The sequence below is a fragment of the Notamacropus eugenii genome, chromosome 1, assembly GCF_028372415.1.
Source record: "Notamacropus eugenii isolate mMacEug1 chromosome 1, mMacEug1.pri_v2, whole genome shotgun sequence".
Lineage (NCBI taxonomy): Eukaryota > Metazoa > Chordata > Mammalia > Diprotodontia > Macropodidae > Notamacropus > Notamacropus eugenii.
Window position 1 is genome coordinate 40035147 of NC_092872.1, and position 27688 is coordinate 40062834.

Genomic DNA, 27688 nt, shown 5'->3' on the forward strand with positions numbered 1-27688 from the left:
ATGAGCAGAAAGGGAAGGTCAGCTTTAGTGTTAAAGTTATATTAAGGTCATTTGGCTTGGTATGTTTCCCTTGTGATTTAAACCACAAGATTTTTTCATTGAACTAAATAATCTTAACAATTTGAAAGGGAATGTATAAAATGTTGGATCTGGAAGGAACCATTTAATCCACACTCTTCTCATCTTATAGATGAGGAATCAGACTAGAGAGGAGGTGATTTGCTCAAAGTTCCACAGCTAATTCATGACAGATCAAGGTCTCAAACTCAGGTCTCTTGCCCTACATACTCATTTTTTTCTCATTAAGCCACAGTTGTCTCTCTTTACAGGTACATTTTGTTCCCTACAAAAAAGCAAGCAATCGCTGACATCCCATCACTGACAATCAGTTATCTCCAATTACAATTCTTTCCAGATAAAAGGAAACTACAACTTCCTTTGGTAACAAATTGCCAGTGGTTTTTTTTTTTTCTTTTGGACCTCAATGACTGAGAACTGCCAAGCAAGATATATTCAAAGGGATTTGAACAGAAAGTGATTAATCATCTTGGATATTTAATTGAACTACTCTGAATTAAATTTCACCAGACATCTCTAAAAGTAACTCAGTTTTCTCTGTTACTAGGAAATCTTAGCTTGCAAGATTACTTCCAGAGAAAGGCACATGGAGAAGAATTCTTAATTAGCACTTAATTAGCACAATAAGTTATTAGAATAATTTATCTCTAAAGATCTTTTTGGTTAAGATATATGGAGAGTCATGTGAAGATCATACAAGAAATCTATGGCATTAGAGCTGCAATTAAAGTGGACATCCAGGACTCCAACTCTAATTTCAATTCCCAGATCTGTCTCTGACATTTACTACTCATGTAACTTTGGATATTTAGTCTCCCTGGACACCTCATTTTGTTCCTCTTTAAAATGAGGGGGTTGGACCTAGAGGTATATAGACCTTTAGATCTTTGATCCTGTGTGATCCTGTGATGCTTCAGTGTCTCCTCATGGCATGGAAGCAATCTTAAAGACAGCTGGGTGGCAGAGTAGTTTATGTCTGAGCTGGAGTCAGGAAGAACTGAGTTCAAATCCAGACTCAGATACTTCCTAAGCTGTGTGACCCCATGCAAATCATTTAATCTCTATTTGCCTTGATTTCTTCATCTGTAAAATCAGGATAGTAATAGCATCTGTCTCTCAGGGCTGTTGTGAGGATCATGAGTTCATATGTGAGAAGCTTTGCAAACCTTAAAATGTCATATGAATATTACCTATTATTGAAGGGTAAACAAGAGGAAAGCAGGTTTGGACATGTTATATTCTGCTGGAAAGGTACTGAGTATGACTCCAGAAGTAGATTAAGTATGGATAGGCTTATATGATTAGACTGACAGCAGATGGTAAATCTTTGGTCTCAGTTTTCTCATCTGTAAAATGGGGATAGCAATAGCACCTATATCCTTGGGTTATTGTGAGGATGAAATGAGGTAATATATGTAAATCACTGTGCAAACTTTAAAATGCTATATCAGTCAAGAACCCTTTATCACACACACACACATGCACACACACACACACACACACACACTAACGTAATTTGAGGAGGATATCAGCAACTGAATGAGGGGGGAGGCTTGGATCATGAAAGGCTTCAAGTAGAAGATAGTGCAAGATTCAATTAGAGACTCTTAGAGGTGAAGAGGGAGTCCATTTCCTTCATGGGAAATGACCAGAGTAAAGGCACAGAGATAGAAGATGGAGAACTTCACGTGAAGAACAGCAGGAAGGCCAGTTGGACTGTCCATCGAGGGCAGGAAGGGGAGTAATGTATAATGACATAAAAAGATCACTTGGCACCAGGATGTAAAGACCTCTAAATGCCAAGCAGAGCAGTTGCTATTTTGTGCTAGATGAAGTAGTGAGCCCTTGGAGTTTATTGAGTAGAGGAATGGCATGGCCAGACCCTCATTTAAGGAAAATTGTTTTGGAAAAGTGATAAGGGATTAGATAGATATAAGAGATTTTGTAGAGGTGTTGATTTGTCTCATGATTGAGTTGTCTCACATAACTGTGAGTTATGCTGCTGCTGAGGCAGCATTGCCTAAGAGGCAGGAAGATTTGAGTTCAAATTTGGCTTCTGTTACACACTGGCTATGTGACCCTGGGCAAGTCACTTAACTTCGCACTACTCCAGGAAACTCTCTAAGACTATATTGCAAACCAATTGCTAATCTTCTTTGGTAGAGGGAGTTTCCTCACAAGAAGTTCCCTACACCAATGAAATCACAAGCTCAGACACTCCCATTCCCATTCCCCTCCCCCTAAATGTTATTATTATTTCCTCTGGAAATTTAATTGATATAAAGCAGCATGTACAAAAAGACCCTGGAATCCACCATTGTCAGCAACACTTGATTTCCTTGTCAAGCAGAGAGAGATGGCAGATGAGCAATACCAATTTAGAGTACAAACTAGTTTGAAATATATATGGAGAATGATATGGAAGATTATGAATGGATGAGTAAGGCATTTATTAAGGCATGTACTATGTGCAAAGCCCTGTGCTAAGCACTGGGGATACCGAGAGAAAATATAATGCTCTTCCAGAGGTCACATTCTAATGGAAGAGATGACACCCATGAAGCTTTCAGCTGCAAGATGGAAAGGTTCCATAGTCCTTAGGGGACAGCAGCAAAGCAGATACTCTTTCCTGTCATTTACACTGATAAATCACTTGCATTTTGGATGTTGAATTATTTCAAGAACTTTCCTTTCAGGGTCTTTAATAAATGTGAGCAGAGCACCTTGTAGGAGCACTTGCAAGGCTACACCTCTACAGGAGTAGCTTCCCAGGATAGTGGTCACAGGGAGCATTCCAGCAGGGCTGAATGTATCACTATTCCCTAGACTCTTGGGTGTGGGGACCTGGAATATTTCTACTGGGATGTGAGGGAAGAGGGTGATCAAGGTGGTTATGGTCTTGCTTGGTACATGCTACCTCCTGTCTCTCCCTCAGAATGACTTGATGCTTCAGCTATACTGATTTGCCTGTTCTATGGGTGGCAATTGGTGGGCAGTTAGTGGGGATGGGTGCCCTCCTCTCCACAGGAATTGACTTCCCCAGATGATGTCTGCAAAGGTTGACCTGGGAGTGGGACCAGCAGTACCACCATTTCCAGGACTCTTATTCCCACATGCCCATGGATAGCAGTTGATCATCAGTTGTCTCTGGCTTCAGTACATTCCTGTTCAGAACTTTTGCTTAATCTTAGTTTGAAAAGACTGTGATTTAAATCTCTAGCTATGTGACCCTGGACAGATCATTTATCCTCTCAATGTGCCTCAGTCAACTCCCTAGGACTTATCTATAGCGTCATAGATGGGTTGGAATTTGTGTTGATAAAAGGAGTTTTCATATTGGGAGTTTCAAATACCAATGAAATTGATGCTGTGAATTTGCAGATAGCACTCTACACTTTTCAAAGCATTTTCATCCTATCATTTGACTCTACTAGAACAATATTATATCATAAGTAGGACATAACATATATGAATAACTTTCTGGGAAGAACAGTTCAAATTCACTGACAGGGTTTCAAGGAACAATCAGTCAACAATCATTTATTAAGAATTTATAATGTGCCAATACTAAAATAAGTATTTATTGTATTTAAAGGACTTAAAGTATTTATTAAGTATTTATAATGTGCCAATAAAACACACATTTATAATGTGTGTATACAAGAGGAAAAGGGGTAAGGCAAAAAAACCCAGTGTATTCAAACTGTCCACAAGGTTTATCCTGCTGTCTTCTACTAACAGTGCAAGTACTTTCTCCCCTTACTAAAGGGATACTTCTCTTTTAAGGGATTTTATCCTCATCATAGCCACCGACTGTATTTTGTCCTAAGGCTGATAATTAGTGCTAGACCAAGAGATCAGAAAGTCCGCCTTTTGAATGTCTGCGTCTTAAGGAAGACTTCACCTGTAGATAGGATCTAAGATGGTGGGTAGTGGGCTCTGAAAGTGACAACTGAAATGACAAGTGAGAGATAAAGTGTGGTAATTGATCACATTGAGTTTTTTTTTTTTTCTGTGCTACAATTGAGGAACTTAGTGGTAGAGAAATGATGAGTCATTGACATTTCTGTTCCTCTTTTTCCAGCTTCTTCTCTTGACAGTATTGCAGCTGACATGAAGGTAATTTAAGAAAATTTTGGAGATACCTTTTGTTTTTACATCACGTTGATTTCCAAATATCAGAATATTCTTTCTTACCTCCTCTTTCCTCCTTTCCCTTTCCCAGTGAAGTTTACCTTGTAATGAAGATTTTAAAAAATTTAGGAAAACTAACACATTGATCACATCTGACAACATATGCAACATTCCTCACCTGTGAAGATAATTTTAAAAGTAACACATCTAAAATGGCACATTTTCAACTCTGATCTACTGGCAACAGTTCTATTTCTCTAGTCAGTGGTGGAAAGGTCTCTGTCTTTCTGCCACTTCACACTGTTTGCCTCAACTGTCCCAGAAGGAGGGGCAAGTCCTTGCTTCAGCCAGTTATTCCTTTGCCTTCCACTCCCCCACACACACCCATAGCCTCCTGTAAGTCACACTTGTTGCCTCCTATCCCTTTCCCTAACTCTTCCTCCAGTTGCACATTGATGCCTATGACTCCACTTGAGCTTGACTCATTGGTGAATCTTTGTCTAGAACCTCTATGTTCAAAGATCTAGCTAGCCTTTCTGCTCATTCCCTACTCCCATCCTGGCCCACTTGTAGCTCTGGCACCCTAGGGATGATGATAACCTGAACTCATTCAACAATGATTGAAAAAAATTTTTTTTACATTACATTTGAGTTTCAAGCTATTTCCCTCTCAACCCTGCACTAGAGAAAGCCAACATTTGACATAGATACATATGTGAAACTATATTACATAGATCCATAGATCAATTCTTTTCTATTTTTCCTCACAATTTATCTTTTTCTTTTTACCCTCTCTTTTCTCAGAAGTCTAATTTTTTGATCATTGCCTCCCTAATGCAGGCATCCTTCTAGGAGTCCCTCCCTTATCTTACCCCTTGCCCTCCTAATTCTCTGAAAGTTAAGAAGACTTTTATGTCTTATGAAATATGTATGTTATACTCTCTTTAAGCCAATTCCATTGAGAATAAAGTTCCCATACTACTTGCCTTCCACACTATCCTCTCCTCCACCTTAGCATTTCTTCCATTCATATCTCTTTTGTATGAGATAATTTGCTCCATTTTACCTCTTCCTATCTAGTTTTACTTTTTAGGATTATTCCATTATAATAAACTCAACCTCAAGCCTTTTATCTACATATAGTCTTTTGAACTACCCTAGGAATGATAAACATTCTTGTGAATTACAAATACCATTTTCCCACATAAGAAGTAAGCAATTTAACCTTATTAAATCCCCTATAGGGACTAGTCTTTCACACTTTCCTTCTTATGTTTCTCCTGATTCTTGTAAGTTAAATTTTTCATTCAACTCTGGTCTTTTTCTCAAGAATACCTGAAAGTCCTTTAGTTCATTAAATAGTCATTTTTTCCTTTGCAGGATTATACCCAGCTTTGCAAAACAAGCTCCTTTGCTCTTCCTAATATCATATTGCATGCCCTTCAGGCTTATTAAAGAGGCAGCTAAATCTTGTGTTATCCTGACTATTGTAGTTCCACCATGTTTATATTGTTTCTTGCTAGTTGCTTGTAATATTTTCTTCTTTGAAACTTAGTTATAATATTCCTGTTAGTTTTCATTTTGGGATTTCTTTCAGGTGGTGATCAGTGTATCTTTTAGATTTCTATTTTACCCTCTAGTTCTAGAACTTCAGGGCAATTTTCCTCAATAATTCTGGAAGTATAGTGTCTGAACTCTTCTGATCATAACTTTCAGGTAGTTGGACAATTCTTATATTACATCTCCTTGATCTATTTTCTAGGTCAATTGTTTTTCTAATGAGGTGTTTCACATTCACTTCTTTTTTTCCTATTATTTCTTGATGTTTTATAAAATCGTTAGCTTCCCTTGCCCAATTCTGATTTTTAAGGAGTTATTTTCTTTGTTAAATTTTTGAACCTCTTTTTTTCAGTTGATTGACTACTTTTAATAATTTTCTTGCTTTTCTTACATTACAGTTATTTCTATTTCCAATTTTTCTTCAACCTCTTTTGATTTTGTTTTTTTTTAAACTCTCTCAAGAGCTCTTTTTGGGCTTATAACCATTTTACATTTTTCTTTGAAACATTCCAAGAAGCTGTTTTGTCTTCTTCTGAGTTTGAATCCTGATCTTCTCTATCACTGTAGTAGCTATCTGTGGTCAAGTTCTTTCTGTAATATTTACCAATTTTTAATGGCTTATTTTTTGTCTGTTACTTTTATGTTAAGGTCAGGCTCTCTTTTTCATGTCATTATTTTCTGAACTCTTATCTAGGGACCTTTGACATTTTGGTTCTTCCAGTGTTCTATAATCCAAGACCAGATGTGGTCACTGCTTCTCCTGGAAAATTCCCTTGTTCCCTGTGGTCCCTTAGGTGGCTGTAGGGATAATCTTGACCCTCTGCCCTGGAACCAAAACCAGGATGCTGCCTACATAGCTGCCCCCAGGGATTGCTATTTGTTGACTCAGTTGTATCTGCCTGGAGGTATCTGCACTTCAATCTGGCCAAGCCACCACCCCAAGAGGTCAGATATTTCCAAGTTTTCTTAGGCTGGACAATTGCTTTGCCTGACTTTTAATCATTCTTGCCACTCTACAATTTATTTTGAGGCACCATTTTAAGTTATTTGTGGGGAATGTGGGTAGTTACTTGCCTTGTTCTGCCATTTTCCCACAATTCCTCCCTTGATGATTAATATACTCCCACTCTTCATACTCTACCCACACAAGTGATTTTGAACTATTCAGCTGTCATTGTATAGTCCCCATTCTGCACCTGCCATTGCATGGTATCCATTCCCATATCTCTCACCACATACCCATATCATCTCACTCTGAAACTACCCACCCTTTCCACTGTGCCCCCTGGAATAAATACCTGCTCCATGGTAACAAACAATTTCATTTTGAACCTTTTCCTTTCTCACTCTTTTCATCTTCTCATATTCACTGAGACCTGTCTCTCTCCTGATGACAGCCTACCTGGCCACCTTCTTTAGCACTGGTTACACTTTTACTCTTACCCTCCTTGGAGGGGGATTTAGAATACTCCTTGATCCCTATTGTCATGTCCAGACTCCATTTCCACCAACACTCAGTAATCTCACTTCCTTTGAGGTTCAGCTGATCCATATTTATCACCCAATCAGTATTCTGGTAGTTGTTATCTACCAATCTACAGGACACTGTCCTTTCTTCCTCAGTGGGTTTAGTTCACTCATAGTTTTTCTCTGCTCTTCTCCCCAACTCCTCTTCTCACTCTAGGGGACTGTAACATAATGATACTCCTTCAAACATTCTACCTTCCCAGTTCTTTAACCTAACTCATTTCTCATGACCTACTTCTCCATCTTTCTCAGCTATACATGGAGATAAACATACCCTTGATTTTGACATCCCCCACAACTGTTCCATTTCCATGCTTGTGAACTATGAAATTCCTTTATCTGATCATAATCTGTTATCATTCCACATTTCTTTCTGCCTTGAAGCCCCTAACCCTGTTCTTCATCTTCACTGGTATTTCCAAGCCCTTTCCCCCCAGGCTGTCACCCCTCCACTGATCATATTCTCCTCCCTTCCCCATAACAACCTTTAGTGAATCAGTTCAACTCTATGCTGTCCCTTCTAGTTCCTTGTCCTCTTATTTTATTACCTATCTTGTCTTACCAAACCCTTACTTTGGTTAGAGTTCCCTTACTGAAAGAATTAAAAAAAGCAAACAAACCAACCAACCAAGCAATAGTTATTTATTAAGTACTTACCAGTGTTCTTTTAGTTGCCAAATCTAATGGCCTTTTCTCTGTCCTCATCCTTCTGGACCTCCCTACAGCCCTTGAGACTGTTGAGCACCTACTTCTTGAGACTTTTTTCTCTCTAGGTTTTCATAATACTGTTCTGTTCTGGTTCTCTTTTTCTACTTCTTGTCTCCTCTATGGTTACCTTTGCTGGATCTTCATCTAGGTCATGGCTGTTAACCATGGGTGTCTCTCATAGCTCTATCCTAGGTCCTTCTTCTCTTTTCCCTCTATACTATTTCACTTGGATATATCATCAACTGTCATGGAATCAGTTACTATTTCCATGCAGGTGATTTTCAGATTTGAACTTATCTGAATCATAGATCTATTTATCCAGCCATATTTTTTCTCCTCTTCTTGTATCTTCAACTACCCAAAGAACCCCTTGAACTGGATGAAGTGCTAGGAAGAAAAAAAGGCAAAAACATGGTCCCTGCTCTCAAGGAGCTCAGATTCTAATATGTATGTTACAGCATCACAATCTATATATAGTAAAGCAATTGAAAAATCCTAGATATGCTTGGAGGATGTTCCTGGCTGTGGATTGGATGTCTCTCTTTCTAGGCAAATGTGGGGAGGCTTAGGGGAAGCTGATCACTGGTTAATGAATAATTTTGGCACCCATGAAGGACTTTTTTCAGGGCACAGAAAGGTGGAGATCCTTATTGGCAGAGGGAATACCAATTCTGATCAATTAGCCTCTGGAAGTGTTGAAAGGGAAAAGGATGTTTCCATTTACTCAAGATTTTGCTCTGTATTCACAGACACAGATACTGTTTATTTGTACTTTGAGAGCTAAACATTATCTTTCCAGCTCTCCTAACTCTCTTTTTATTTTCAGGAGATGGTTATGTAGTCAGTTTTCTTCCTTCTCCTGATTTTCTTGTCCTCCCTCACTTAGTTTTTAAAAAAAACCAATTAAGTAATAAAGCATATTGCCTTCCAGATTTTAAGGGATCAAGAAGAGCGGAGTTCACAGAGGCGTGAATTGTTATCTCCATATTCGGATAGGTGTGGAAATATCTTGTCTAGTCGTTGTAACCAAGGGGATTCCAGTTTTCACCATCCAAACACATTTGTTGTCCATCACCACAGATCACCTGCTCCACATCTGAATTATTGCCTTCACCATCACAGGTTTGCATTCTAAAATAATTATAGTCCTGTTGCTTGAGAGTACATCATTAGGAGATGATCAGGAGGAGATCAGATACAATTAACTTCTTTAAAATATTTCACTTTTAACTATTTGGAAAGGGGAGACAGTTACTTCTTTGAGAATCTATCATGGAGGTGGAACTTTTTGCTTAATAGTGAATAACATAACTAAGAACCTATTGTTCATTATAAGATATATGGAGGAAGGAAAGCCTAATTTCAACATTAGAGATAGGGACTAGACCAGTGATTTCATTTGTATATGTATGGAATTTCTTGATGGAGAGGTTTCCTCTATCAAAGCAGTTTGTTGCCTTTTCATAACTTAGAGTATTAGAGAATTCTCTAGCAACCACTGAGGTTAAATGATTTGTCCAGGGTCCCACAGCTGGTAGATCTTGAACCCCAGGTATTCATGACTATTGCACGCTACCTTTATATACTGATTTTATATATTCCTTAAATATACCCCTTATATAATGATTTTTATCTGTTACAAACTTTAAAAATTCTGAAGATTTTATAGAGGGCTGAAAATTGGGATTATTTGACCTCCTTTTGCAAGGGATGCTGCCATGGAATAGGGCATAGATAGATAAGTAGGTTTCTAAAAGAAGAAGTGATATTTTGTCACAGGATTCTTAATTTTTTTTTCCTCTGGGTACTACCGGTGACAATAAAGGGAGGAAAAATTACACATTCAAAAGAACATGGGCATTCACCCAAGACTCATTGAGTAGATATTATCAGAACTCAGATGACACACATTCTAAAAGAATATATTAAATCTGGGATAGACAAGGAAAAATAACATGTGCCACTATTGAAGTGAAATACAGGAAGTTTTCCAGAAATTATAGTCTGTTGATTTTGGGTTAAAATAGACTTATAGAAATAAATCATTTAAATGTAAAATGTACAATGATAAAATGAACTTTTGATTATCCACTCTAATCTAGAGAAAAACAAATATAAATAATACCAAGTAATGGTTATTCATATTCGACTTTAAAATATATGTAAGAAAAATGACAGCCAATTATGTTGCCTAACAACACAAATAATGACTAACAAAATGAAATGACTTGTCTGTGGTCACATAGGTATTTAGGGACTAAGTAGGGATGCACACTTGGCCCCTATAATGCTAAATTGACATTTAAATTGTACCAAAATTGCTAGAAATGTTTAGAGGAAGTAGAGATTACTTTTGGCTAGGGTAATGTGGAAAGGCTTAATGGAGGTAGGCATTTAAGCTGGGCACTGCAGAATGTAGGTAAGATTTTGTTAGGTAGAAAGGAACAAGAGGCAACAGGGTGATTATATAAACAAAGATGTGTAAGTAGAAAGTTACAATGTGTATGTAGGAAACAGTAAGTAGATAGTTGGTCAGAACCTGTGGTTAACATAGGTGAATAGAGTTGATATTGAAAATGTGGGGTTCAGCTGAATTGAGTGGTCATGTTAAGGAGTCTGGACTTCCTATGGCAGATAATGGTGAGCTCTTGAAGGTTTTTGGTGAGGGTAGTAGCATGGTTATATTTATGCCTTGGTAAGATAAATTTTGCAACTGTGTAGTGGATAGATAGGATCAAATGCAAGAAGGGAGACCAGATAGAAGACTATTTTTAGAGAAAGAGGTAGTGATAAGATGAAGTAGGGTGCAATGAACAAAAACGTGCTTTTCACAAGTGAATTATTTACAATTTTAGTGTTATTTTTCCATCTAGTGAGCAGAGAGAAGGTTATGGGTATAGAAGACATGGCATGATGCTAGAATTGATAAGATTTGGCAACTTTTTTGATATGGGTGGTATTAATTAGAGAGAGTTTTCAAGCCCTATGTGTCTGAGAAGATGGTGATGCTGATAACAGTATAGAAATTTGGAGGGGGGTTTAGTTTAAGTGGGGATGATAATGAGTTCAATTTTGAATACGTTGGATTTGAGGTACCAGTGGGAAATTCATGTGAAAATACCTTGCAGTTTGAGATACGGTACTGGAGTTCAAGAGAGAGATTAGGAATGGATATATAAATCTGGGACTCATCTACATAGAGGGGATAACTGACCCTGTGGAAGCAGATGAGATCACCAGGGAGAAAGTATAAAGAAAGGAGTGAAAGGTATCCAGGGACAAAGCCTTGGTGGATACCTTCAGATGGTAGGAGATAGATGATGATATGAAAAAGGAGACAGAGAAGAAATGATCCAAAGAATAGGAGGAAAACTTAGACAGTGTCATCGAGTCAAGGGAGAAGAGAATATCTTATTGAAGAAGCAATGTAACAGGATCAACATTTGCCAAGTGGCTAGTTAGGCTTAGGGGTGCAGTCTGTGAACAAAGTTCCAAGGGGTCAAACCTGCAGCTTGGGTTTTGTCAGCCTCGTGGCCTAACCTATTGACCTACCATGAATGTAGGAACTCAATAAATTACTTAAATATTTCCAGTACTTAAATAAATTATTTAGGTGTTCTTAGAGAACACACTTAGAAATGTGATTGGCATTACATGGAAAATAATGGCAACTTTTGGGAAGTATGCTATATGTACAGTCATATTTTAGAATTTTGGGTTCCCCTCTTCCTCCTCAATTTTATTTATTGGCTGAATTAAGATGTCTAGGGGCCTGGTTAAACTGAGTCTAGTTTGCCACATGTTCTAAGAGAGGATGTGGAGCTCTTTGATGGAAGAGATCTGGAATTTGATCATTTAATCTATTTGATAGATTTTGCTGCAGCCCTCACTTCGCTTGGGAGAAGATTCATCAAAGGGTACGGGATCTTCTGACCTCTCGAAAAGCCCGACAACGACTCTACCTGGTCAGTTAAAACTAGACAGTTGTTGGCAAAAGAACAATGGGCTTTTCTGAGATAACTGACTCCTGTGATCACAGGTCTCTGTGTTTATTTCATTTTTGCCTTTTTTATTGCTGCTACTTTTTTTTTTTAAATATCATAGTCTTTTCTTGGTGTGACTTTTCTTACATAATGGCAAATCATTTTCTGAAACAGTTGGATTAATTCATCATTTCATTCAAAATATCTAGTAGTGTACCTTTGTTCCTACTGTACATCCATTATCGACCATTTCTTATCTTTTATTGTCTTTCCCCATGTGATGAATGCTAAGTGAAACTTCAAAGCTGGTTTATTGTATATTTTTCTTATTAGTGATTTGGAGCATTTTTCATGTGATTGTTAATCCTGTGGATTTTTTCTCCTGGAAATTATTCATTGTGTGTGATTGTAAATAAACCAGTTCATTTTTTTATTTATAAAATGAGAGTGTTGGCCTCAGTGGACTCTGAGGTTCCTTCTAGCTCTGAGTCTATGATCTTGTGAAACTCTGTTAACATTCTTTGAACAATTATCTGCTGGTTATTGAATCTTGCTGGTCTTATATTTTATGTCGGTTAAACCTGTATTTATGTTCTATTACCTTAAAGTCTTTTCTTTAGGGTTGATATAGGATTGTAATTTGTCCACTTGGCCATGGGCCATTTGGCCTTCATTAAAGGGTCAAAGACCACAGTGTGAGGTAGAACAGATTTGTATTTGCCATCCATGAAAAGGCACAACTAGTAAAAACAAGAATGGGAGAAATACAGAATTCTTAGAGTTGAATTCATGATGACATCTTTTGCTATTTGACTAATTATAAGAAAATGTTTGTAACCCATGGACAGAAACTCCTGATACTCTGTCTTTTGCTAAGACAATAAGTATTCAAGTGAACTTTCACAATCACAAATAAAAGCAAATGAGTTATTGATGACAGTTAGTGCAACCCAAACATATCATGATGATCTAGATAAATTTGCCTTCTGACTTTTGTACTTGTTGATTCACCTTAGGAGAGACAGACATATCAAACGAACATTTTTAATGAACTTCTTCCTTTCATATCCATGATTTCACTGGTGCAGGTAGTCCCTGCACTCATATAGAATGCATTCTTTCATATCTTCTCATCTTGTGCCATGTTTTTTCTATAAATCCTTCACAAAGCATTTTGGCACTGTAATTCTAACCACTTATTTTTCTTTTCACTCTCATAAAGGGATGGGACCAATGCAACTCTCAGGCTGGCTAGCTATTATGTTTGCTTCATGACTTGGCTGCCTTCTTTTCTGGTCATACACATCCCTTGATGTCTTTTATTTTATTTTTCCTTATAGAAGTTATTACTGGTAATAGACTTCTTAAGCCCAGGGTATATTTTTCATTGCCTTTTGGATAATTTCTCATTGTGATTCTTCTCAGATCATAGTGTTTTCTGATTCATAGCCAAATGGTGTTATTGAGAGAAGACTGATCTTAAAAAGCTGGCCTGGGGGCAATGCAGAGTTTTGAATAACTCCGAAAGCACAGCACAGTCTTCTGAGTGAAATTCAACCTAATCTCATACTATTCCACCATTTGTGTCTAGCCACAGTCCCTGTCCAAGGGATAAATATCATTGGACAAATTTAATGGGCTACCTGTCATAGTTTGGACAATATGCATTTCCCATCTACTTTGTTTTTCTGATGTGAATACTTAGACCAATCTGGCGTGCAGTACTATGCATTTCACTGAGGAAGTTTTCTTGGATTCTGGAGTTCAATGTCATTAATACAATGTCATCTATGGTTAAGAACATTTGGGGAATTGTACCATATGCAGGGAATTTTTCTTTTTTTTTTAACTTTGGGCAGCACATCTTCTGTCACACAAGCAAATACATGAAGTGAATATGCATCTTTTTCTTAACGTTGGTACCCAGCAAATTATTAAAGAAAGTTGTTTTCATAATTGAATCTGTCATAGAATCTTTTATGATTTTATTGTATGTGAGGGAGACATGAAGGCTGCATTTTATTCTAGTGAGATAAATGCATTAAAACAATGAACAGCAAATAGGGGTTATAATATTTGTATATTATATGTCTGTATTATATATAGTTAATGATATTATATTTTAAGGGATCGTAATTAGACAAAATGGGAAAATCACTCTGTTCAATCATAGGGATGTTGGAATTCTGATCCTCCAATATTAATATTCTTTTATATATGGATCTGTACTGTATTCTTTTCCACCATCATTTTCATTTTTTCTTTGCTCAGAAGAAAGCTCCTTAGAAGACTTCATTATATTTACATTATTTTGAGTCTAAGGTCCAAGAGAAAGATCCATTCAGTCTCATGCCTGCTTTCTCTCGTTTGCTTGCTGTGTGTAATGTTCCTTTCCTTCTTCCTAGTCGTAGCCTTCCGTTACTTGTCTTTTTGGTGTTGATACTTTTAGGCATGTATGAGCTAGAAGAAATCCAGCTGATAGCTCGCTGTTTCTCACAAATGCTTCAGCTTCTTAGTGACTGGTTCCTGGGTCCTAGAGTTAGATGATTGGATCCACAGCTGGAAAAAGAATGACTTGCATCTATGCAAATGCTTAAAAGTTTATAAATCTTTTCCCTCTTGACATCTCTGTGAGGAAGTTAGTGTAAATATTATTTCCAAATTACTCTGACAGTTGGAGAAACTGAAGTTGACTTCAATGACTTGTCCAAAGTTAACAAGGGTGATAGGATTGGAACTTGGATCTTTTCTGCCTCTAAGCCTAATATGTTGATTGAAAGGGATCTTAAAACCATCTAGTTTTACATATAAGGAAGCTGACGCTCAGTAATCCATACAGAACAGATGACGATAGGGACCCCACCCCCATGACAGTGTATTATTTTTGTCTGCTCTGTACAGTTCATGTTTTTTTCATTTTTGAGCCAGCTATATTGATAATGTTCATGTGAATGAATGATGGGGCTAGCCAGCTCTTGTATTCTTTTGTAGGGAGTAACTGACTCTGAAGCTGATGAAATCATTGAAAGAAGAACCCCCTGTTTGAGGCTCTCCCCACTACACGAACCTTTGGAATGCAGATATTTCTAAGTGATTGTCCCTTGTGTAGGTAAGCAGCTTAAGCAATCCTTTTTATCTTTCAATTTACTGGCTTAATATTAGTTGTCTGATATCAAGGCAAAATTTATAAATTTATAAAGCCTATTTGTAGAGAGAAATTGGAGGGGAAATAAGGATGATGACCTTTCTTCCTGTGGTATGATGCTTATTATTCAGAGTTAGCCCAACAAGCTTTCTCCTTTGTCTTTCAGCATTGACATTTTAGAAGTGTTTATTCTTCCAACCTTGGACCACTGCCTTTTTGATCTGTACTTTGCTGTTCAACAGAAACCAGGGATTTCCGTTAATGAAATGTCACCGCAAAGACATTCAGTTAAATTCCATTCAGTTCAATGAGAGAATGAATATTTATTAAGTGCATATAATGCACAAGGCAGTATGTTGCATATTGTAGGGGAGGGAAGACACAAGAATGCGTAAGGGCCAGTCTCTACCCTCAAGGAGCTTTCTGTCTAATAAGGAAATGAGGTAAATGTAGGTTACAATATGATTGAAGACTTAGGAGAAATTAAACAGTGGCCAGAGACATTCAAGGAATAAGGGATTCCTTCTACCTGGGAGTAAGACAGGAGTAAGGGAAAGCACTCTAGAGGATGTGACACTGGGCTACGACCTTGTGCTCTGAGAGCAGATGTTGTTCTTGTCAGATTTATAGATGACCTGAAGCTGGGAGAGATAGCTAACATGATGGAAAGTCAGAGTTCAAAAGGAAAGATTAAAATTATGGAAAAGACTTAACAAGTTGAAGTTAAATTGGGATAAATATAAAGTCTTCTGCTTAGGTTTAAGAAATCAGCTACAAATGTGCAGAATGGGGAAGTGGATCTAAACAACAGCTTGTGGGATTTGAATGGACTACCAGATTCCTATTAGTCAGCAGTGTGGTGTGGCAGCCCCAGACTCCCTGATGCAATCTAAAGCTGCATTAGGATATAGTGACCAGAATGAACCACACTATATGTACACTATGTTGATCAGACCACATCTAGAGGATAGTGAAAAGTTTTGAGTGACACATTTTAATGTGAACTTAGGAAATTCACTGAGAGAAGAGCACCCAGAGTCGTTAGGGGATTAGAGACCCTGCCAGATGAGAAACATGCTGCCAGAGAATCAGTTGAAGGAACTGAGATTTTCACTTGGAAAAGAGAATACTGATCAGGAGCTCCATAGCTGTATTCAAGTATCTAAAAGAGTGTCATGCAAGAAGGATTAGGCATGTTCTTGACCCCAGAGGGCAAAAATAGCAAGAATGGGTAGAAATTACAGAGAAGCAGACTTCTGCTTTTTATAAGTTAAGCTTCCTAACAATTAGAGTTGTCTAAAAATAAAATTGGTTGTCCTTGTCATTAACACAGTGCCTAGCACACAGTAAACACTTAGTAAATACTTCTTGACTGACTTCCCACACCTTGGATATTTATCGGGGTCTCAGTTTTGCTGTATAAGCAACCTAGGCCTGTTAAAGGTACAAAAATTGGTCAGCCTAGTTAAACATATTGTATGTGGTAATAGCCCTTTCTCTTTCTTAAATATCCTTGGTAATAGTGACGTGTGAAAGTTCTTGACTAAGTAAAGTAATGTGCCTTTCTTATTTCTGGGATGCTCATCCAGGTATGACTGAGCAATGTGAACTGTAAAAGCTTAAAATTCAACCAATTTAGTTAAATCTGCTGGCACCACTGGCAGTCTTTCCTATTCATATATTCTGTTGAGAATGCTATAAATGTAGTTTGCCTGTTTTCTAGCAAGGCTTTTGTAAAAGAATCTTATGCTAGTCTTGTGAAGAAGATGGAGAGATGAAAAAACTTCAGAACTGTTTGGATGGCCAGACTCTTAAAGAGTAGTTGTTAGTGGGTCAATGTCAGTATGGCAGGGGATCTCTATGGGTATACTCAGGGGATTTGTGCATAGCTCATATTGTTTAACATTTTTATCAGTGACTTGGATAAAGGTATATATGGCATTCTCATCTGATTTGCAGGTGACACAAAGTGAAGAAGGATATCTAGATGATAGAGTCAGGACTCAAAAAGAGTTTGATAGGTTAGATGGAGCATTAGGCTGACTCAAATAAAATGAAATTAATAAAGATAGATATGATGTTTCAATTTGGGTGCAAAAGCTTAATTTATAAGCATAAAATGGGAATAGCATGGTTAGAGATCAGTTATTCTGAAAAATATTTTTTGAGAGGATTGTGGACTGCAAGCACATTGTGAGCTGAAGTGTGATGTGGCCACCAAAAAAGCAATTGGTCTGCATTAAGAGAGGCAAAACTCTTAGGAATAGGGAGTTGATAGTTTCATTGTACTCTGCTATTGCCAGACTTCATCTGGATTAGTCCATTCAGTTCTAGATGCCACGGCTTAAGAAGGGTGTTAATAAAGTGGAGAGCGCCCAGAGGAGAGCAACCAAGTTGGTGAAAAGCCTCTAGTACATGTCACATGATAATCAGCTGAAGGAACTAGTCAAGGTTAGCCTGAAGAAGAAAAGACTCCAGGGGCCATGAAATCTGTCAGTATTTGAAGGATTGTCATATGGAGGAAAGATTAGACATGTTCTGTTTTGTCAGAGGGCAGAATCAAGAACAATAGGGGCTTCCTAAACTTCCTAACAATCAGAACTGTCCAGAAATTGAATAGGCTGCCCAAAGAGGTGGTGGAGACCTTTGGAGGTCTTTAAGCAGTCTGAAGGAGCATTTACATACGATGTTAAAATGAGATTTCCTTTTGGTCTGCTGAGATGCCTTTCAATTCTCAAATCCAGTGATTCTATGAGTTGTGAGTTCACAATGGTGGTACCAATGCAGTCCAACTCTAGCAGTTATAATGCTCACATTCGTGCTGAACCAGCTAGCTACTTATTATTACCTGCCACAACAGCAGGCCTTGGTGCTAGCCTTGGTGCTGACTGCTTCTAAAACATTGCTAATGATAACTCAACTTTTGCAAGGTGAAAGTTACTGTTCCATTGTCCTACACCTTTAGTCTTTTAGAGAAGATGAGGGTCCCATTTCCATCTATGTTTCATTCTTGAGATAGCCATCCTCAGCTAACTGATTTTTCATATACTTACCATTGTCTTGATTTTTCTTCTTCCTCTTCTACTATCCAGATAAAATCTGTAATTATCAGGGAGCAGACCAGCCACAAAGCTCAGGGGTCCTTCTTTTGAGTTAGAGTGTCAGGTTTCAGCTACTTGGCCCATTAACATGTTCAAGCAGCCCTAACCACCCTAATCCGGCATATTTCTTACCATTGTCTCAGATCTCTATAAAGAGCAATTTTAATCTTTTATAGTCTCAGTTTTGGTCTCCTAAGAATGCATCTTCTATTTGTAATAGAGTCAATATGGTCCATAATATTTCCCCTTAATGCATTGTTTCTGCAGAACCAACTAGAGATCGAAGTATTATGCTTGCGTATGGCAATAGTGACCCTATCGTTATTGCATTTCATTTGGGTTGACAGTACAATTCATTTTCTCAGTTTCAAAATGTCTGTGAAAATACTTTACTTTAGAAATTTTATTTGTTTCCTTTAATATCTATTAATATGCTCTCTATGGGCACTGAGAATTCAGAGATACAATACACAGTCCTCACTTTCAAGGAGTTTATAATCAAATAGTTCAAGATGAATCCACAGATAACTATAACATAAGTTACATTTTGATAGATCCATAGGAGTGGTCCAGAGTAGTATCAGAGATGGCAAGGATGTGACTTGGGGATGGTTGAGAATGAGGGAAGAAGTAATGGAGGAGATAGACTCTCATTTGGGCCTTAAAGGAACATTTCACCAGGTGGATTTGTCATGCATAAGGGCAGGAAGTCCAAAGGCACAAAAGTGAGGAAATATAGGATAGGATTAGATCTTGGACAAGTGGTCTGGTTTGATTGGAGTACAGCGTGTGTGAAACAGAGTATTGGAAAAGAAGGCTGTAGTCAAATCATGAAGAGCTTTTAGGACCTGACTAAGGAGTTTATAGTTTTTTGGTAAACAATGAGGAGCTTCTAAAAGTTTTGGAGCAGAGGATGGATGTCACTAGACCTGCATTTTGGGAATATTAATTTGACAGTGATGTGAAGGTCGCACTGGGGAAGGAAGATAGGAGACATAGAGACAAAGAGAGCAGTTAAGAAGATAATTCAGGACTCTAGATGAGAGGTAAGGAAGAACTAGAACCTTTTTGCTGTCTTTTTGCTGGTAGCTAGGTAGCACAGAGAAGAGAGAACTTGGCCTGAAGTCAGAAAATCCTCTATTTAACTCCCACTTCGGATACCAGGGCAAACCACTTAACCTCTGTCTGCCTCAGTTTCCTCAGCTAGAAAATGGGGATAATAATAGCACTTATCTCACAGTGTTGTTCTGAGGATCAAATGAGACAAAATTTGTAAAGCAGTCAGCACAGTATCTTGAACATAATAGATGCAATATAAATACTTGTTTCTTTCACCCCCATTTCCCCCCCTCTCTCTCCTCTGCAAAGATATTATACTTCTGGAGAAGAGTAATATACAGAATAATATCCTTCATGTTGAAAGAAAAAACATCTTCAGTAAAACCCTCTGGGGTAGAAATTTGTTCAAGAGTTTACTGGCCTCATAATTCTCCACCTTGACAGCTCTTATACTCCAAAATTGGTTAATATTCTTGGACTATTATGCAAAGGGATGATTACTTCTCTAACTTGCCTTCGAATTCCAAACATGGAACAGAAATAGGGAAATTGGGAGAATGGCAGTTTTGTAGGGAATATAGATTTTAGTATTAAACAAATTGACTTTGATCTAGTAAGACACTCAGGAAATCGAAGGCATGGAAATAGAGCTTGGAAGAAAGGTTGAGTTTGGAAATATTAATTTGGGAATCATATGTATAGAGAAGTTAAGTAAAGGAGTTATTGATTAGGTTGTCAATGGAGAGATTGTAGAAAGAAAAAAAGGTGACTGTGAATGGGGCCTTGGGGTCCACTCATACTTAAAGGGATGAGGAGGAAGAGGAGCAGTGGAAGAAAGTGGAAAAGGATCTCACAGCATAGGAAAGAAGCTAGGATTGGGGCATCATAAAAGCCCTTCAGTGTCAGGAAACACATAAGTTATAGTTTGCTTATTAGATTGCAAATTTCTTTTATATCTATCTTTGTACTCTCAGTACCGAGCAAGGGAGACCTTGCACATAATAGGCATTATATATAAATACGTTTATATTGAATCAGAAGAAAATGAACATTACAGTTATGACAGTGACTTCTTTTCATCCTTTTAAATGTGCCTGAAATCACCATTCTGATGGAACATTAAGGTAGTTGCACCTTAGTTCGAGCTCCTTGCTGGCTTCATCCTGCTACATATGTTAATCACACCCCTTTCCATTAGCTGTATAGATTTTACTTTCCTTGAGTATAGAACTACTTTATGAGCTCAGTGCTTTTGCTTGAGCTGCCCTTAATGCACAATCTAATCTTTCACCTACATTTTGGCACCTTCATGATAGTTAAAAAAGCATTTATTGAATACCCACAGGACAAAACTCAACTAGGAAATTGACTCTCCTTAGTTTTTCCATTCCTAATCTACCACTCAAATATATCTACTAATAGAGAACATAAGAAAGACCAGACTGAACCCTCTTTTTCTAGGTTTAAACCTCCTGAAGGACAGGGATTGCTCTACAGATTACATGGGCTGCTCCCAAGTAATTTTCAAGCTAAAAATTGTCATTGACACAGTGGATTCTGCAATTTTTTTTCAGCTTTCCCTTCATTCTCTTTATCTTCCATCTCCTGTGTCTGGCTCAGATGCTCAAGTACCTGAAACACGTGTCAGAGAAGTAGGGAAAGCAAGGACACTAGAAAACATCACAATTTGTAACTTAGAGAGGTGAAGGTCACAGCAAATTACTGTCCTTCACAACTTAGAAAATCATGCAGCACAAAGAATTTAGAGTCCAAAACCCACTCCTATCCCAGCTCTGCCATTTATTCCCTGTGTGAAATAGCTAATGTACCACCTCATATTTCATTCTGATCTGACTCCTGAATGTCTAGCCTCACTGTCATTGAAGGCACAGCTAATTTCCTCAATTGCCACATGGGGCACATGGCTTCCATCAGTTTGGTTCACAGAGACAGCAGGATAGTTCCATGTTCTGCAGCTTTCCTGATTAGAATGTTCCACTTGAAAGATTAAAGGACAAATGCTGGGTCACTACATCTTTGGTTTCAAAAATAACCATCCAGGGATTTATTAGGTAGTTATCCAGAACATAGCTTATAATTACCAAGTTAAGTAACTGAGACTTGCCAAATTACACCATAGCTTGCTGTTACAACTCATGAAGCTGGCACATAATGCTGTGTGCTTGGTGTATACCTAATTAGGGAGGTGAGGGCCGGGGTTGGAGAGGAAGAGTTTGACACATGGCACCTTGTCATACTTTAAGAAAAAATTAGATAAAATAAGGTTACCTTGAAATCCCAGCTCTAAAATAGTCTTCCAATAATTAGTAAACAATGCCTTGAACATATGAAGAGCTTAATAAGTATTTATCGAACCAAATTGAAATGGAGTCTTCATTCAAATTGAAGATCTACTGGTAGGGAGGGAAAATTGAACATTCCAGGAGCAGGTGGGATGAGTGTATAGACCCCTCGCTCATTTTGTGTCTGAAAAAATACAAGGCATGGGAAAGGATTAGAAAGGACCCTGGGAGTATTGCTTTCCTTATTACCGACACGTGGCTGCTGTATATTCATAGCAAAGTATACCAGGACACAGCATCTCTGAACCAGGCAAATTGTCTAAGATTGAGGGAGATAAACTGGGAAAGGGGGATCTGCGGGTATCCCTTACATGTAACAGAGGGTGAATTCAGTTTAATTATATTAATTATATTTCATTTTCCCCCATATACAAATATCCTAAAGCCTCCTGCTGATGTCCTATTGTCACATGAAGATGACCCTGAACTCTTGAAGGACATGCCAGCAGATGGCTAACTCTCACAGATTCCACCAACCTAGAAAGAAAGGCTTAGGTTAGAACCCTCATCAATATTAGGGCTGTTTGTTGTCTGAGGGGCCCAGTGCCTGTGTGTGCTGGTCAGCCAAGGACAAGCCCAGCTAAGCGAAAAGAGGATATTGGGGAAGGATTTGTTTAAAGGAGGGAAAACACAACTTGGCCTTCGACATGGGTAGGGAGCGTATTTGACCTCTGTAGAGGAAATGAGCACTCACACCAATGACTTCATGAATCCCTGAAGCTTTAAAATAAGGCAGTAAATGTTCTGTGCTGTTAGTGATTTTATGCTTTTTCCCCTTCCAGGACTCTGTGGATTATGATGTTCCTAACTGTACAATGCAAAATGCAGGAGAGCAATAGGGGGAGTGTGAAGAACTCATTTAAAGTAACAGTATATGCAGCCATGTTATCTCTGACAAGACATCTTGTTCTGTCTGTTTACTTTGAATGAAATCCTGTACTGTGTATTTTTACCAGGTAAGAGTTGTTGATTAAAATAATTGGAGTTTGGGGCTCACATTTTCAGTGTCAATTTAGAATTTTGTTTTTGGGGAGAGTGATGAAATAAGAACAAGCCATGATGTGGTGGAATGGACAGATTCGGGCATCGATAAAAAGCAGCTTTTCTGAGTAACATTGTCAGAATGGTTAAGACTCCAATACAGGTGTATCTTGCTTTAGGTAACAGATATATGTTTTTCAAATGTGAATCCATTTTTTACAAGTTGAATTCTATTTAAAGCATAACAGGACTGCTTATTCCTCCAGAGAAATCCTGTAGTGAACCGAATCTTTAATGCTGAGGCAGTATGTGTGGTGTGGTGGAAAGAGTATTATGTTTGAAATCAGAATATATAACTTGTATGACCTTTCCCTGACACTAGCTCCCTGGGTGTCTCTGAGCAAGCCCTTTCCTCTCCATCCTAGTTTCCTTCTCTGTTAAATGTGGGGTTCAAACTATATGATCCCCAATTTCCCTTCTATCTTGAAATCTAGACCTAGGTTCACCTCTCAGCTCTAGTACTTGCTAACTCCATGACCATGAAGTAGATGCTTCATTTAAGCCTCAGTTTCTTTATCTGTAAAGTGAGCATAAGGATATTGACAAAGTTCCATGCATTTAGTACTTTTAGAACCAAATGTCTTTTCCTCTGTAATCTTATGAAACTGGTAGTACAGATATATTTATCCCCAATAGACAGAAGGGGAAGCTAAGACTCAGAATGGTGAAATCACTTATCCATGGTTATACAGCCAGAGTCAGGGTGACAGGGAACCTGTATCTCCTATTTCCAAGTCTTGGGCTCTTTCTGCTATGCTGCTATGCTATGAGGTAGGCTCTGCCCCCCTGCCTCACAGGGTTGGGGTGGGGAAGGCACTTTGTGAACTTTAAAACACTATATAAATATGAATGGATAATAGTAGTAATAATTCAGGTTTTCATGTATCTGATATGCTTGAAGGGAGGTACACCTGCATTAAAACTCTAAAATCATATGAATCATGAAGGTTCATGGCATCTATAGAATCCAGTTCTTCCTTTGAAGTCAGAATTTCCTCCTGAAACATTTATAAAGTGAGGAAAAACAATCCCCTTCCCTATACTATAGTCTAAACTGAGACAGATGGTTGGACCATTCTTACACTGTTCAGAAGCTCAAGCATTTTTCTGCATGAGCAGCTGCAGATCAGTGGGCTTCGTCAGATCTGTTCCCCAGAGCAGGGGTTTTGGGGAGTGGATGGGGGCATCCTTCCTGAATGCCATTCAGGAGATGATGTATAGGTGTATATCTGCATGGTATCACCACTCGCAGAGGGAAACCATGTTCTTCACCTTCCTTTATGACACACAGAGCTCCTTCCTAGCATTTTAATTGAGCAACAAATTCCTTTTCCCCTTAATGGTTTTATTCCTTCTGAGGTAGAGTAGAAAATTCTCCCCTTTCTCTGCCCCCAGACCCATTCATCTTCTTCTTGAAACTTAGCGTCATAATTAGCTTACATTTATTTAGGTAGCTAGGACTTTTAGATTTATAAAATCTTTTACATCCATTATGCCATGTGATCCTCACAGTCACCCTGTTAGTTATAGGGTAGCCGGGAACAGTTGGTACTATAATACCTCATTTTACAGATGAGAAAACTCAACCCAGAGAAGTTAAGTTCATAGAATCAGTCATAAGATTATATAGAGATCCAAAGCTGTAAAGTACCACAGAGACCATTTAGTCCAGGCCCTTATTTTACAAATGAGGAAACTGAGTTCCAGTGAAGCTGAGTAATTTGCCCAAGTTCATCCCACCAGTGAGTGAGGGATTCAGAATTCAAACCCACATCTTCCCAGAGTTTTTTTCACTACACCATGTTCTTTACCAGTCCTAGATTAAATGATTGGAATAAAGTTAATTTCTATATTCTTTAAAAATTCTCTATTTCCCTTGAGTTTCAATTTATTATTTTGCAATCATCCTCTAAATATGCTTCAAAACACAATATAATATATAAACCAGTTAAGAGCTACAGAAAAATCCCAGCAAGCGTCTAGAAATTGCCTGCAAATGGGACTTGTATTAACCGGAGAGAACCAGGGGAAAGTAATGGATGTGGCATCTCACCTATAAGTGTATTTACACCATGTAATTGTAACATTCAATTCTCTTCATTGTTCAAGCACAGTACCTGAGTTCTACATAGGGACATTTATTATCCATATGTTAAAAATTATTGCCATTATTTTTTAAAACACTAAATAAACCAAAAATTTAAGATCTTGTAACTTTCCCATTTAACCAATTCTCTCTTTCACATGTCTTCTTAAAATAATTCACATCAAGTTGGTCATGTTTTCCTTTTGGAGAGCATTATTTGGTTCATTTGTTTCTTTTTGTGTACGTAATAAGTGAATGATTTTATGAAGTGGTGGGATTTGGATTGTTTTGTAGACCTGATGATGAATAAATGGAAAGAAAATAAACCCTCATCTTCTTGCATCAATGTATTGATTCTTCTCTTAACTTTCACTGTCACTTAGCACAATGTGCGTCACATTGTAAATGCTTAATAACTGTTGTTGCTTGCCTGCCTGTCACTTTTTTATATTTCTAGGTAAATATATACATGAGCATGTATATCCTTATAGTCCAGCCCTTCTATTACAAGCTTGGCTCTTTCGGGGGGTTATATTAAAGATAAAAGGTTTTATTGGTGTAATTGGATTCTTTTTTCTCTGAAATTTCATTTATTCTCAGCAGAGTAAAGAGCCACCAATCTAATGTCAGATGGGATGAATTCCACCTGTGCTAGATTGTGAACTCCATGAGGGCAGGTTCCATGTCTAAGCTATCTTTTATTTGTTTGTTTCTCCCCTGGATTCTGGTATAGTGCTTTGAAATAGGATTTAGCTAATTGTTGATAAGTAAATTAATAAGTGAGTTATGTAATTAAAATGATACTTCTTAGCCCTACTAATAGCCAAAACTATTGCCATGAAGTCTGTACATTGCTATATAAATATCAGGTTCTGTTTTTTAAGAGGCATCATCAGATAGCATTTGAAGTGCAGATGAGAATGGAACTCATTTCAGGCATGGGGGCTGGTTCAGCCTTCACACATTCGCAAAGGTGGGACATGAAGTTACTTCAGTTGTGTCTCACTCTTTGTGACCCTATTTGAGGTTTTCTTGGCAAAGATACTGGAATGGTTTGCCATTTCCTTTTCCAGTTCATTTTACAGATGAGAAAATTGAGGCAAGCAGGGTTAAGTGACTCACCCAGGGTCACACAGCTTATAAGTATCTGAGGTTTTGAAGTCAGATCTTCTTAACTCCAGGTATAACACTCTTATCTACTGCACTACCTACTGTTTCTCACAGCATGGTAAATGTACATTCATATTGTACGGTTTGTCGAGCCTTTGTCTAATCAAATGGCACTTTTTTCCTGTTATTTACTCTTACAATAATGCTGCTATGAGTAAGTTGGTGTTTATAAGGACTTTTTGTTTTTGATTTGTTTGGGATATGCATCTAGCAGTGGGACGGATCTCTAGGTCAAAGGATATGGACACATTAGTCACTATTTAAAACGTTAAGTAGATTTTCACTGCTATCTTTGGTTTTACATTACGGATTTCCCACGGTATTCCTTCCTTCCCCCTCTCACAGATAATCATCTCTTCTAACAAAAATTAATAAAAAGGTAAGAAAGAAATCACCCAAACTGATCAACATATCAAAAAAAAATCTTATCAATGTTGCACACCAACAGGCAACGTTGAAACAGGCACCTCTGAAAATGAGAAGTGAGAGAGGGGAGTTTCTTCTGATATCATCTCTGGGATCAAGCTTGTTCTCATAGTTGCACCACAGAAAGTTCTGACTATTTTGTAGTTATGGTACTTTCCATTTTCGTTGTTGTTGTCACTGTGCACATTATTTCTTTGGCTCGGTTTACTTTGTATCAATTCACCTAAGTTTTTCCATGCTTCTCTATATTCATCATGTTCATTGTTTCTTAGAGCACAGTAAAATTCCATTATATTCTGGTGCCGTTTGTTAATCCAATCCTTAAATGATGGAAATCTATTTTGCTTCTAGTATTTTGCTGCCACAAAAGTTCTTTCTTCTTAACAATGATCTACTTAGGGCTATATGCGTACTGATGGGGAATCTTTGGGTAAAGGGTATGGATATTTTAACCACTTAAATTGTTTCCCCATATGGTTGGACCAATTCACAGCTCCACCAACAGTATAACTGAGTGTTTATCTTTTCTCTCCTCAATATTATTTACTATTTCCACCTTTTCCCCCCTCTTTTTTGGAGGGGCCAATTTTCTGGGGGTGAGGTGAAATTTCAGAGTTGCTTTGATTTGCATTCCCAAGCTTCCCTCCCTAAAAACCCCCCAACAAAGCAAAAACTGCTTTTATTTTATTTTTTTCTGCCTCATTTATTTTTTTAAAATCTATTTATTTATTTTTAGTTTTCAACATTCACTTTTGTAACATTTTGAGTTCTAAAATTTCCCTCCTCCTCTCCTCTTCCCTCCCTAAGATGGTATGCAATTTGATATAGGCTATACGTGTATATATTAAATATTTTTGATTTTAATATATACGTGTATATATTAAATATTAAATATATTTGTACATTACTCACAAAAACCATTTTTAACATCATTGTTTTTACTGATACTTTATGACAAAAGTAGCCATGTATAGTTGTTAGGCCTCTCATACCAGTTCTATTAAATGAAATGTACGGAATTGGATCGAATTCAGCCTAACCTCCTTGGTCAGCTGTGGAGTCAGGAGACCTATATTCTTTCACAGAATGAGAAGATGTAATTGAGTTGGGACCTATATCTTGGAGAGAGTTCCTCCTTTTGTAGGATCTTTGAACCACTGAAGTATTAAAACATATACATTAGGCATTAGAGCTTGAAGAGATTTCATAGTGCATCTGGTCCACTGAACTCTTTTTACAGATGAGGAAACTGAAGCCCAGAGAGGTCACAGTAAATGACTTGCCTGAGGTCACTGAAGTCACAGCAA

At 37.8% G+C, this 27688-nt stretch overlaps 1 protein-coding gene across 2 annotated transcripts in view; it reads left to right on the plus strand.

The window, feature by feature from the left end:
- The window catches only part of SPATA6L (spermatogenesis associated 6 like), an 87204-nt gene extending 64548 nt beyond the window's left edge, over window positions 1–22656 (plus strand). The window contains exons 9-13 of one of the 2 annotated variants that reach the window (XM_072597375.1): window positions 4163–4197; window positions 8939–9129; window positions 11879–11972; window positions 14982–15099; window positions 22441–22656. In XM_072597375.1, coding sequence (XP_072453476.1) covers window positions 4163–4197; window positions 8939–9129; window positions 11879–11972; window positions 14982–15080 — 419 coding nt within the window. In that variant the 3' untranslated portion in view covers window positions 15081–15099; window positions 22441–22656. The remainder of the gene's footprint in view (window positions 1–4162; window positions 4198–8938; window positions 9130–11878; window positions 11973–14981; window positions 15100–22440) is intronic. The other variant, XM_072597383.1, reaches the window with a different exon arrangement.
- The last annotated feature ends 5032 nt before the right edge of the window (window positions 22657–27688 follow it).